The 12,125-nt window shown below is 24.8% G+C and overlaps 5 protein-coding genes across 5 annotated transcripts; 3 read left to right on the plus strand and 2 right to left on the minus strand.

Annotated features, from left to right (window-relative positions):
• Nucleotides 1-194: 194 nt before the first annotated feature.
• On the minus strand, nucleotides 195-2,182 carry DICPUDRAFT_155256 (uncharacterized protein; the record flags this gene model as incomplete). The annotated part of the gene is made up of 2 exons (XM_003290676.1): nucleotides 195-1,697; nucleotides 1,769-2,182. The coding sequence occupies 2 exons, from the start codon at nucleotides 2,180-2,182 to the stop codon at nucleotides 195-197; spliced, it is 1,917 nt and encodes a 638-aa protein (XP_003290724.1).
• A 637-nt stretch (nucleotides 2,183-2,819) lies between these two features.
• On the minus strand, nucleotides 2,820-4,323 carry DICPUDRAFT_49377 (uncharacterized protein; the record flags this gene model as incomplete). Its single annotated transcript, XM_003290677.1, has 2 exons — nucleotides 3,850-4,323; nucleotides 2,820-3,780 (listed from the first exon to the last, which is right to left on the minus strand). Coding segments are annotated over exons 1-2 (1,281 nt in total), but the record flags the coding sequence as incomplete, so codon positions are not given.
• Nucleotides 4,324-5,223: 900 nt separating this feature from the next.
• DICPUDRAFT_16710 (uncharacterized protein) lies at nucleotides 5,224-7,041 on the plus strand (the record flags this gene model as incomplete). The annotated part of the gene is made up of 1 exon (XM_003290666.2): nucleotides 5,224-7,041. A coding segment is annotated over one exon (1,818 nt), but the record flags the coding sequence as incomplete, so codon positions are not given.
• Nucleotides 7,042-7,423: 382 nt separating this feature from the next.
• DICPUDRAFT_37818 (uncharacterized protein) lies at nucleotides 7,424-8,677 on the plus strand (the record flags this gene model as incomplete). The annotated part of the gene is made up of 2 exons (XM_003290667.1): nucleotides 7,424-7,940; nucleotides 7,974-8,677. 2 exons carry the CDS (start codon nucleotides 7,424-7,426, stop codon nucleotides 8,675-8,677), a joined length of 1,221 nt encoding a protein of 406 aa, XP_003290715.1.
• Nucleotides 8,678-10,022: 1,345 nt separating this feature from the next.
• DICPUDRAFT_56890 (uncharacterized protein) lies at nucleotides 10,023-11,681 on the plus strand. Its single transcript, XM_003290668.1, has 4 exons — nucleotides 10,023-10,448; nucleotides 10,618-10,845; nucleotides 10,922-11,333; nucleotides 11,438-11,681. The coding sequence occupies exons 2-3, from the start codon at nucleotides 10,711-10,713 to the stop codon at nucleotides 11,045-11,047; spliced, it is 261 nt and encodes an 86-aa protein (XP_003290716.1). The 5' UTR covers nucleotides 10,023-10,448; nucleotides 10,618-10,710; the 3' UTR covers nucleotides 11,048-11,333; nucleotides 11,438-11,681.
• The last annotated feature ends 444 nt before the right edge of the window (nucleotides 11,682-12,125 follow it).

Raw genomic sequence — 12,125 nt, forward strand, 5'->3', positions numbered from 1 at the left:
AAAATTTTTAAAAAATTAAAATTTAAAAAAAAAAAAAAAAAAAAATATAAAAAAAATTTAAAAAAATCTTTTTTTTTTTTTTTTTTGGTGTGGTATTGATGTTTTAAAAAAGGGGTAGTTTAATTTAAAAAAAAATGTTATGATTTATTTGGTTTATAATATTTGGTCAATTTGTTTTATTATTATTATTATTATTATTGTTGTAATGAAGCTAAATATTTGCTGTGATCTTTGGCTTGAGTGTCATATTCTTTTTGTAATTTTTTTAATTGTGACTTTGTAATTTCATTTCCTTCTTTATCGTGAGTTGGTAAACCTTTTTCATCAAATTTGGAATATTTATCAGTTTCACGGATAAAAAGTTCTTGTGGTGGGATTTTAGATTTTTCTAATTTTTCTTTTTCTTTTTTAAGTTTTTCTTCTTTATCAGCTTGTTTTTTTCTTTCAATTTCTTTTTTTTGCTCAATTTCTTTTTTGAGGGTTTCTTTATCTTCAAATTTCCAAATTGCACCGTTGGCACCTTTATCATCCATTTTAATACCTAATAATGGAAGAATTTCGTCACGAAGGGTATCACAAGTTTTAAGAATTGAGGCAGTATCTTTGGCAATAGCAGAGGAACGAACTTCAGAACGGAATTTAGTGATGGCATCGAGGATTGGTGTCATTTCTTCTTCGAGATTACCTTTGACACCACTACCAAAACCAATAGAGTTTGAACTGTTATCAACTAAACCAAATACATTAAAGATATAAGTGACATATTCGGCAACAGTTTGAACTAAATTGATTCTTGGGTTTTTCTTTTGGGCGTTGCAGTCTCTTAAGTAAACATTAGTTTTGCTTACTAATTCACTGAGAGCTTTGAGGGCATCACTAGTGTTAAAGTTGTCCATGAGGAATCTGTGAACTTCAGCTTTGGTATGTTGAAGGTATTTTTCGAGATCTTTTTCAGCATTTTCCCAGAATTGTGGATTGGAGAGTGGTGAATCTCTGATGAGTTGTTTGACGGTGTGGAAGAACTCGACAAAGGTCTTTTCCATTTCAATAGCATAACCCATTGATTCGCTAGAGTAGTTCATAGCTTTGTCGTATTTGTGGAGAATGAAAAACATTCTCATTTGACGAGATGTGTATTTTTCGAGTGCTTCTTTGATGGTGATAAAGTTTTTGAGTGATTTTGACATTTTAAGACCATCAATTAATAAGTGACCGCTGTGAATAAAGTAGTTGATCCATTGTTTGTTACCAAAGTATGCTTCAGATTGAGCTAATTCGTTATCGTGATGTGGGAATTTCAAATCAGAACCACCGCTGTGAATATCGATATTGTCACCTAAAATATCACTGGCCATAGCTGAACATTCAATGTGCCATCCTGGACGACCTTCGCCCCATGGGCTTGACCAAACTGGTTCACCTTCTTTTGATTTCTTCCATAAAGCAAAATCGAATGGACTACGTTTATCTGAAATACCAACTGAAAGAGCACCTTCACCTTCTGCTGCTAAATTTTCATTACCAACTGAATTTGGTTCTAATTTACCATAATCGTGTGATTTAATAAATGATTGTGTGTCAAAATAAACTGATCCTTCTGATTCATATGCAAAACCATTATCGATAATCTTTTGAACATAGTCAACAATTTGTGGTACATATTCTGTAACTCTAGTTAATGCATCTGGTGGTAATACCTATTTTAAAAAAAGAAAAAGAAATATTAATAATCTTTTTTCAAAATAAAATATTTTTAACCAATACATACATTTAAAGCTTTCATATCTTCAAAGAAAGAAGATTCCCATTTCTTTGATAAATCACTGTGTGAAATATTTTGTTCTTTTGAACGAATAATAATTTTGTCATCAATATCAGTAATGTTCATAACGAAACGGATATTGAAACCGAGATAGTCTCTCATGACACGACGTAAAATATCGAAACTGATATAAGTTCTAGCATGACCCATATGTGATGCATCATATACAGTTGGACCACATGCATACCATGTAATAGTTTTACCATCCTTATTGCTGAAAACAAATGGTGTTTTGCCTCCAGTTAAACTGTTGTTGACAACTAATTCTGTTTCTTTACCTGATGGTTTGATCCATTCTGGGAATGGTTTGGCTGTTTTTTTTGATTGTGATTCAATCTTTGGTGATGATTCTTGTGACATCTTAATATTTTATTATTTAGTTTTTATAAAACTATTATTATAAATATATAATATTTTTTATATTAAATATTTAAACTTTATAAAAATAAATAAATAGACTAAAAATAAATTAAATTTTGAAAAATGAAAAAAAAAAAAAAAGTGTGTTGGGAAAAAAAATAAAAAAAAATTTTAAAAAAAAAATTTTAAAAAAATTTTATAAAAAATAAAATATAATAAAATTAACAAAAAAAAATGAAAAAAAATGATTGCAATGAAAATTACTAAACTAATCTGGTTATATAACTATTATTATTAATTATGTTTTAATTTTAAAAAAATATTTAATATATTATTAAATTATTTAAAAAAAAAAAATAAAAAAATGGTTTTATGGTTGATTGTGGGTAAAAAAAAAAAAAATTAAAAAAAATAAAAATAAAATTAAAAAAAAAATAATGGTTAAACAATTTATTTATTTTTAATTATATCTTTTAATAACTTAAAAATTATTTAACTAATCTCTTTCTTGTTTTTAAAATATTATTATTGATGAAGGGTTCACTATCATCATTATTGTTGTTTGATTCTGAATCTGAAATATTGGATGGTGATAGTGATGTCAATAAAATACTGTTCTTATTTTCTTTTTTCTTTTGGATTTGTTGTTTTTTAATCATATCTCTAGACTGTATTTCTTGATTTGGATCTTTTCTATTATTATCATCTTCAACATCTTCCTCATCGTCTTCCTCGTCATCTTCATCAGTGATATCTTCACTACTAATATTACTGCTGTTATTATTACTACTATTTTTATTGGTGCCATTATTTAACATTTCTTTGGTAACTTTATCGTCTGATAAAACTTCTGATAAACATTGAGATAAAAATTCATCGCAAGTTGGTAAAAGATTGGTTGGGTTATCACGATGGATAATAAACCAACCTTGAAGTTGAGCTGTACTGATTGGGTTATTTGAAAGTTTTGATTTAATTTCGTTGAGCATATGGTGATATTTGGAGTCAAAGAATCTCTTGAACATTAAGTCTACTTGGTGTGGCGAAGCATAGTCAAATTTAACTTTCATATCTATACGACCTGGTCTGATAAGGGCTGGGGACAAACGTTCCAAATGATTTGTAGTCATCATTAAAATTCTACCATCAGATGAAGCTAAACCGTCTATAGCGTTCAAGAGAGCTGAAAATGTTAACACGTTATTTTCACCTTGACTCTTTCTTTTTACAAAAACTGCATCAATATCCTCCAATACTAAAATGGTATCTTTATTACACTTTTGAATGATTGAATGAATGTTGCCATCATGAATACCCTTGCTCATATTCATAATACTAATTGATTTATTAAAGTGCCCAGCAATTGCCAATATAAAAGATGTTTTACCGCTACCTGGAGGTCCATACAATAAATAACCACGACGGTATGGTACACCAGTATCCAAATACCATTGCTTGCCATGGGTAAAGTTGGATAAATCATTTACAATTGTATCGCTGATGTTTTCATTTAAAAATACTGAGTCTATTAATCTTTTATTTTGGCATGCTATACATTCCCAAAAAGTTGCTGATGAGTCTAAACTATAAATTTTAGTCTAATAAAAGAAAAATTAGAACTACTTCGAAATCAACTACTATTGGTTATAAAATATAATAAAACTTACCTTGTCTTTATTTAAATTGATAGAATATTCGACAGCTGTTTCCAATAGTTCTGTAATAATCTTCTTATCGCCACCATAAACTGTAACCTCGAGATGATCATCCTTGATACCATCAAAAGATCTTCTTGTTGCTGTTTCACGTACAACTGAAACTAACTTGCCTTTATATAAGAACCATTGGGTTCCAACTGGTAATAATCTAATGTCTATTTTTCCACCATCATCAGCTTCCACATTTTGATAATGGGTCATAACGCTAACACCCCTTGTGCCAAATAGTGTCTTTTGAGAACTTAACCATTCTAAGAAACATACAAACATAGAGTCTGGGTAGGACAGTTTGGCAGTAAAATAAAATCTATTCTTTATTAAATCGAAAATGGCAACTAAATATGACCTAATTAATGTAACAAACCATGTAACAAAAAATATAGTTAACCCAAATTTAATGATTTCATACTGATTTCCTTTGCCACCATTACCACCAATACCTGCAAATCCTGCACCTCCAAAAAATAAACTTAATAAACTCACACCAACACTATTTTCCACATTATTATTTATTGGATCATGATTATGAGTTATTTCATTCACAGTATCCATAATTAACTATTATTATTTTATTATAGTTTTATTATATTATTATTTTATTATTGTTTTATTATTATTAAAACTATTATCAAAGCTATTTATTTAATATATTATATTTAGTAATAATGCTAAATATAAAATGATTAGTATTTAATATAATAATAATAATAATAATAAAAAAAAAATATTATTCTATTTTAAAAAAAAAATATTCTTTAAAAAAAATTTTAAAACAGTAATGTGTTGTGTGTTTTTTATTTCTTTTTTTTTTATTTTATTATTTTTTTTATTTTATTTTTTTTTTTCTAATTAATTTTCATGACTGTGTGTCAAAAGGTTTAATATTATAAAAGTGTGAAATGACCTAAAATAAAATTGTAGATCTTTTTATCTGTTTTCTTTTTAAAAGGAATATTTAATTATTTAATTAATATATATATGTAAATTTGTAATATTTTAAAATAAAAAAATTTAAATTAAAAAAAAAAAATAAAAAATAAAAATTTTTTTAATAAAAAAAAAAAAATAATAATAATTAAAAATCCAAAAAAAAAAAAAAAAAAAAAAAAATGGATAATTGGGAAAAAACGATAAAGATAAACAAACCAATAAATAAATTAAAAATAAATAACAAAAAATAGGTGTCATAATATGAAAGAGCAAGGAGAAAACTTGGCACTTGAAGATATCCCAGAACCACCAACTGAACCAGATCCAGATGAATGTTGTGGTAGTGGCTGTATTAGATGTGTTTACGATATCTACGAAATTCAACTAGATCATTATAACTCGCTAGTAAAAAAAATTAAAGAAAGAAACCAAGAGAAATTAGAAAAAATAAAACAAAAAACCAATAGTAATAATGACAATAATAATGCGAATCATATGAATGATAATACAGACAATATCAGCAGTAATAATAATAATAATAATAATAATAATAATAATAATAATAATAATAATAATAATAATAATAATAATAATAATAATAATAATAATAATAGTGAAAGCGATCAAGAACAAACATTTATTATAAAATATAGAGAAGATGAGGACCGAACAGAAGAAAAAGAAAATAATGAAATTGAATCAATTAAGAATAGTTTACTATCGACCTCAATAAAAATTTCAGACCAATTCAATATATTAGATTATAATAAAGACTATTTATTTAATAATTTATTTGAAAACAGTAGTTTAAAAGTTGGCAAAATCGATTCATACCAAGTTTTATCAGGAGAAAACTCACCAAATAAAATATACCATTTAGATATTAGATCAGAAGAACCTATACAGTACAAACCTGGCGATTATGTATCAATACTATGTCCCCAAGAAATAGAATTGGTAAATAAATTAATAAAGAGATTAAAAATAGACCCAAACAAAGAAATTAAAATTATAATAAATAATAATAATAGTAATAGTAATAATAACAAAAATAATAGAAATAACAATGGTAGTTTAAATAAATTTAATCACTTACCAAGTAAAAAGTATTGCAAAATCATTGATATTTTTACATGGGCTGTTAATTTATGTTTTATACCTCCACAGTTTTTTTTAAGGGTGATGGCTGATTACTGCACTGATCAAGAAGAAAAAAAAAAACTTCTTTATTTATCATCTCCCCAAGGCCAGCAACTCTACAGCCAAACCATTGTTGCACACCAAATGAACTGGGTCTCTTTATTATGCAAATTCAAAACATGTGACTTGCCATTAGATGTTATATTAATAAATATACCTCCACACGAAACAAGAAAATATTCAATTTCAAGCTCGCCACTATCAATAAATAATAATAATAATAACAATAGTAGCTTAATGACACATAATATTCATATAACATTTAATTTAGTCAAAATAGTTAACACAAATAATAGCGGTAGTGCCAATAATAAAATAGTAAAAGAAAAATTTGGACTATGTACTCATTGGATGCACAACCAAATTCAACTATTTAAACACCTTGTTTCCAACAATGATAGAACAGATCAAAATAAACCATCAATTTATCTTCCATTTACTATCGAGCCAAGTAAAGGTTTTAATTTACCAAACAATCTATCAACACCAATCATTTTAATAGCCACAGGTACAGGCATAGCACCATTTAGATCATTCCTTCAACATCGTTACTATCAAATTCAAGACTCGAAAATAATACACAAATCGAATGAACCTATTGGGGACTGTCTGTTATTTTTTGGTTGTAGAAGAAAGGATTGGGATAGTTTATACAATAATGAGCTATTAGAATTTGAAAAAGATTCAATTATTTCAAAATTATTTATTACGTTTTCTCAACAAAATAATAATAATAATAATAATAATAACAATAACATAAACAATTCAAAAGTTTATATTAATAAACTAATTGAAGAAAATGGTGAATTAATTTATAATTTAATTGTAAATAATGGAGCAATCATTTATGTGTGTGGGAATAAGAATAAAATTGGAAAATCAATCAATGATAGCTTAGTAGAAATAATAAAAAAATTCAATTCGTTCAATATCAAAACTGATCAAGAAGCTTCATCACTATTGGATATTTGGGCCTCTCAAGACAAACATAAAAGAGATGTATGGAACTAATTCAAATCCTAAAACAAAAATAAATAAAATTAACTTTTTTTTTTATTTTTTTTTTCTAAATGATTATTCCTTTTCAAAAAGCTATTTATTCGTCATTTTACCACACAAAAAAAAACTTCTCAAACATATTTTTTTTTTTTAATTTTTTATATTTATGTATATCATGACTGACATTTACGTTATTAAATAATAAATTATTAATTTTAATTAATATTAATTAAATTAATTAAAATAATTAAAATAATGCAGAGGAAAAAAAAGTATTTAAACAATTAAAACTATTAATATTTTTCATCAAACAAACAATTATTTAATAGTATATTTATTTATTTCATATTTAATATTATTCTTTTTTTTTACATATTTAAAATATTAAAAAATAATGAAAAATAGCAATAAAATCTTAGCTTTATTTATTTTATTTTTAAATAAACTCAGTAGTGGTCAATTTTTAAGAACTGATACATTTAAATCAGCTACCTGCAATGGCGAACCATCCTATTCAAGTCACTTGGTTTTATTAAATAGTTGTAATGGCAACTATATTTACAAGTATGTTCCTAGCGATGTTGGCGGCGCAACCACTGCAGGTGCTTCAACTAATCCAGTTACCACCGCTGGAACTTTAAGTACTGTTGATATTACATCTATTGTTACTCAAGCAGTTACTCTTGGAATGACTAGTGCTGGCTCTGGTATTCTTACTGCTGTCGCTGGTTTAAATGTTGAAAATTTACAACAAAATGCTGACTCTGTATCATTAGAGGTTCCAACTGCATCCAATACTCTTACTACTGGCTCTATCCCAACATCAAATGCTGCTCAAACTACCACCACTTCACAAACCATTGGTACCCCAACATCAAATGCTGCTCAAACTACCACCTCACAGACCATTGGTACTCCAACATCAAATGCTGCTCAAACCACAGCATCCCAAACTAATAGCGGTCTACTTACTCTCGGTCTAACTACCGTCCAAGGTATCACTCAAGCCATTACAAATGTTATTTCATCATCCTTAACCACTGGTACCAATACTGGTAATGTTCAAACAGGTGGAGGCAAAGTCGTACAATACTATTGTTTATCAGTTGGTTGTGGTGCCCAATGCGTTAGTATTGCTGAATTCCCACTCGGAACTTGCACCAATCTTGGTTTAGACCATGTTATCTATTCAATTACCAATGAAACCCAATTAGTCACCAAAGCTGACAATACTACCTCACCAGACTCCAATGGCTTTTGTCAATCATTTGTTACTCCAAACAGTGCCTGTTTAACCTCATCACCATCTGAAATCACCCAATACAAAAATGACTTTTGTGGTAAAGGTTTAAAGATTAATTGCACCTCATCCAAATATACCTCATATACCTGTATCGATTCAAACTGCGATCAATGTCAAATGATTAAGCAATATGACTTGGATAAATGTATTATTCAAAACTCCACCGGTACTATTTTCAAATCTGTCCTCAAAACAAATATTACCGAACCAATTACCCTTCCACCATTAAGCTCTGAATCAACCAATTTCTCAAGCTCAGATTCTTCAAATGCCTCTTACTTATCAATCTACAACTATTCATTATATTTATTTTATTTAATTATCATTTCAATCATTTTATTATAACAAGTTTGTTTAAACAAACCATCATAATAATTATTATAATTTTAATTTAATTTTAAAAACAATAATAAAGTCTATTAATATATCTTTAACTTAATGTATTTAAAAAAAAAAAATTCAGTTCATTTGACGACAACAAAACCGATCCATAAAAAAAAACAAATAATTCAAAAATAGCATTTGGGTGTGTTTGTTTTTGTGTGTGCGTGCGAATTTTTTTATTTTTCTTTTTTATATTTAAAATAAAAATATTGTGTAAATTGATCAAATAACAAATAATTATAAAAGTAAATAATTAGATTAAAATAAAGATAATTATAATAAACAAAATTCAAATATCAAATTATTTGAAAAAAATAAAAAATAAAAAAAAAAAATAATAAAAAAAATAAAAAAATAAAAAAATAAAAAAATAATTAATTATTTTAGTCGCTTGGTGGAAGCCATAAATTCGAGCTACCCAAATTATTTTTTTTATTTTTTTTTTTTATTAATTTATATTAAAATACTTGACTCTATTTTTATTTAACATATTAAAAGTAAGTTATAAAACATACAAATAAATGGTTGATTTAAATCACCACTACTACCACTATCATCTATTTTTGTTATGGCGATTTAAAATGTTGTTGTTATTGTTGTTGTTGTTGGTTGTTTATGTTTTTTTCATATAAGTATTGTATTTTTGAATACTTAAAAATTTAAACTATTGTTTTATATGTCAATGTGTGTATGTGTGCAAGCGTGAATTTGTGGGAAATTTATTTTTTATAACAAAAATAGACGCACTATTTAAAAATAAAATTGCAAAGACAAATTATACATATAAAAAATCTCATTAAATCCTATCCCTAAGTATATAATTTATTCTCTATCTCACATTAATACCCCTCATATCTCTTTCTTATCGAATATAATTCACACACATTAAACAATAGGATGTTTTTTTTTAAATTATTGTTATGTGTGTGTGTTTTTATATTTTTTTATTTGTGTTTATGTGTGTGTTTTAAGTGTGTGGAATAATAATAGAAACAAAATTATTGGATATATTCAACAAAAACAAAAAAAAAAAAAAAATATAAAAAACAAAAGGGCATGTTCTCATAATAATACAATTTCCTACACCCACATTTTTCTCTCTCTATTTCCACACAGGATTTTGGAAAGGCGGGATGGGCTGAGATTTTTTTTTTTTTTTTTCAAAATTTTTTTTTACCAGTGTTCCACTTAAAATTTTATATGCAAAAAGAAAATTAAAAGTAAAAAATTTTAAAAGATTTTATTTAAATAACACTATTTATTATTTTTTTATTTTTAATTTTTTTTTTGTTTTTGTTTTTGTTTTGTTTCATTATCTTTGCTCCAATTTATAAATTAAAAAATATAAAATTAAAAAAAAAAAATAAAAAATAAAAAAAAATAACAAAGAACAATATTTACATTTATTCAATTGTCTTTATTAGTTTTATTATTATTATATAACTTTAGGTGCTATATATATATTAAAAATTTAAATTTTAAACTCAACAAATTGTATTTAATACACTTATTTATTATTTTTAAATTTTTTTCATTTCCACTCATTTTTTTTTATTTTTTTTTTTTATATTTAAATACCACCTCCACCAAAAATTTTAATTTATATCTTTTTTTATAAATTTTAAATTAATAATAATCTAGTTATCAAATAAAATTTTATTTATCTTTCACTTTTCCTATCTATCTTTTTCCCTATATATACAAATTTTAACGGTCAAAAAAAAAAAAAAAAGTACACTTAATTTATTTTCCACCCTATTAATTTTATTTTATTTTTTTATTTTTTTTTTTCATCGCCACAATCCCCATTTTTTTTTTTCTTTATTTATTTGTTTTTTAAATACTTAATATATTATTCATTTAAACTAATTGGTTTTTTATTTTTTAATTAATATTTTTAGAGTTCATAATAATAACTTATTATAATTTTTAAAAAATAAACAATTTGGTTTTTCTTTATTAAAGAAAATAACAACAAAAAAATATAAATAAAAATGTCAACTACAGTTTCAAATAAGAAGTGTTCTTTCCCAATTTGTCAAAAAGATGTTTATCATCATCATGTTAAAGATTCACATGATATCTTGATTGAACCACCACACGAAAGATCATTAAAAGCATGGTATTGCGTAAGTATTTTTTAAAAATAATAAACAAAATGATTCAAGTGGAGACTAACTCATTATTTTATTTATCATTTATTAGGTCGATTGCTTTTCAGTCTGGAGATCTAATGTTACAGTTTGCGAATATTGTAATCATCAAAAATCAGAGGTTTGTGGATGGGCTCGTAGAAGAACCTATTCTGCTGATTATTTGCCACTCTGCTAAATAATTAATTTTTTTTGGTTGAAAAAGAAAAAAACAAAACAAAAGGAAAGATAACAAAACTCATTCCTTTTCATTCCCTCTTTTTTTTTTTTAAATCATAACTATACAACTCTATTATAGCAATAACATGTGATAACACATACACACACACATACCATATATTTTCTCTTTTATTTATAAATCTATAAAATATTTGTTTGTTTTTATTTTTTTTAAACTCATTTCACATATACACATCATATCATATTCCTCACGCTCGTTCACGCAGACCTTATAATAGGAATTTGTAAGTAATATAATTCTAAAACAATATTAATTGTATACAAATTTTAAAAAGAATCAATTTACTAATTATCTTTTTTTTTTTTTTAACTCTTTCATTAATTATAGATTTGTTTAATTTTTCTATATTTATTAATTTATTCGATAGTATAATAATTGTCCATTTTTAATATTATATATAATTTATTATTTTTTTTAATATATTTTAAAAAAGAAAATAAAATAATAATTTAAATTATAATATTCTTGTTGTTGATGTTGATTCTTTTTTTTTCCTCAAAAAAAAAAAAAAGAAACACACACACAGTATCGCATATTATTTTAAATTATTAAAATTCGTGTTTTTTTATATATCTTTTTATATGTATATATATAATTTGTAAATTTTATTTTCGTTAAATTCCTATTATGATTGAGGTCTTTGTATGATATTTTTCACTTGTTATTGCTATTTCCTTTTTTTTTTTAAAGGAATGTATATTTTAAAAATCAGTTATAAACTGATTGATAAATTGATTAAAAAAAAAAAAAAAATTGGTGTGTGAAATTTTATGGAAAAATAACACAGACACCACACAACTTTTATAATAAATTTATTTATTTATTTATTAAAAATTTATTTGATTAATATTTCTTTATTTTTTTCTTTTTCGGTATTTTACCAAAACCCATATGTTTCCTCTAATATTATCGGAAACATGAATGCTCGAAATTTACAAAAAAAAATTTTAATTTTTTTTTTGATTTATTATTTTTAATTTTAATTTATTTTTTTAATTTTTTTATTAAATTTTGT

This window comes from Dictyostelium purpureum (genome assembly GCF_000190715.1).
Source record: "Dictyostelium purpureum unplaced genomic scaffold DICPUscaffold_237, whole genome shotgun sequence".
Lineage (NCBI taxonomy): Eukaryota > Evosea > Eumycetozoa > Dictyosteliales > Dictyosteliaceae > Dictyostelium > Dictyostelium purpureum.

What these genes read in the sequence shown, in the direction of transcription:
- DICPUDRAFT_56890 (XM_003290668.1), top strand. Translation starts at nt 10,711, where the DNA reads ATGTCAACTACAGTTTCAAATAAGAAGTGTTCTTTCCCAATTTGTCAA. An exon ending in CATTAAAAGCATGGTATTGC is followed by an intron (nt 10,846 to 10,921) that starts GTAAGTATTTTT and finishes ATCATTTATTAG; the next exon opens with GTCGATTGCTTTTCAGTCTG.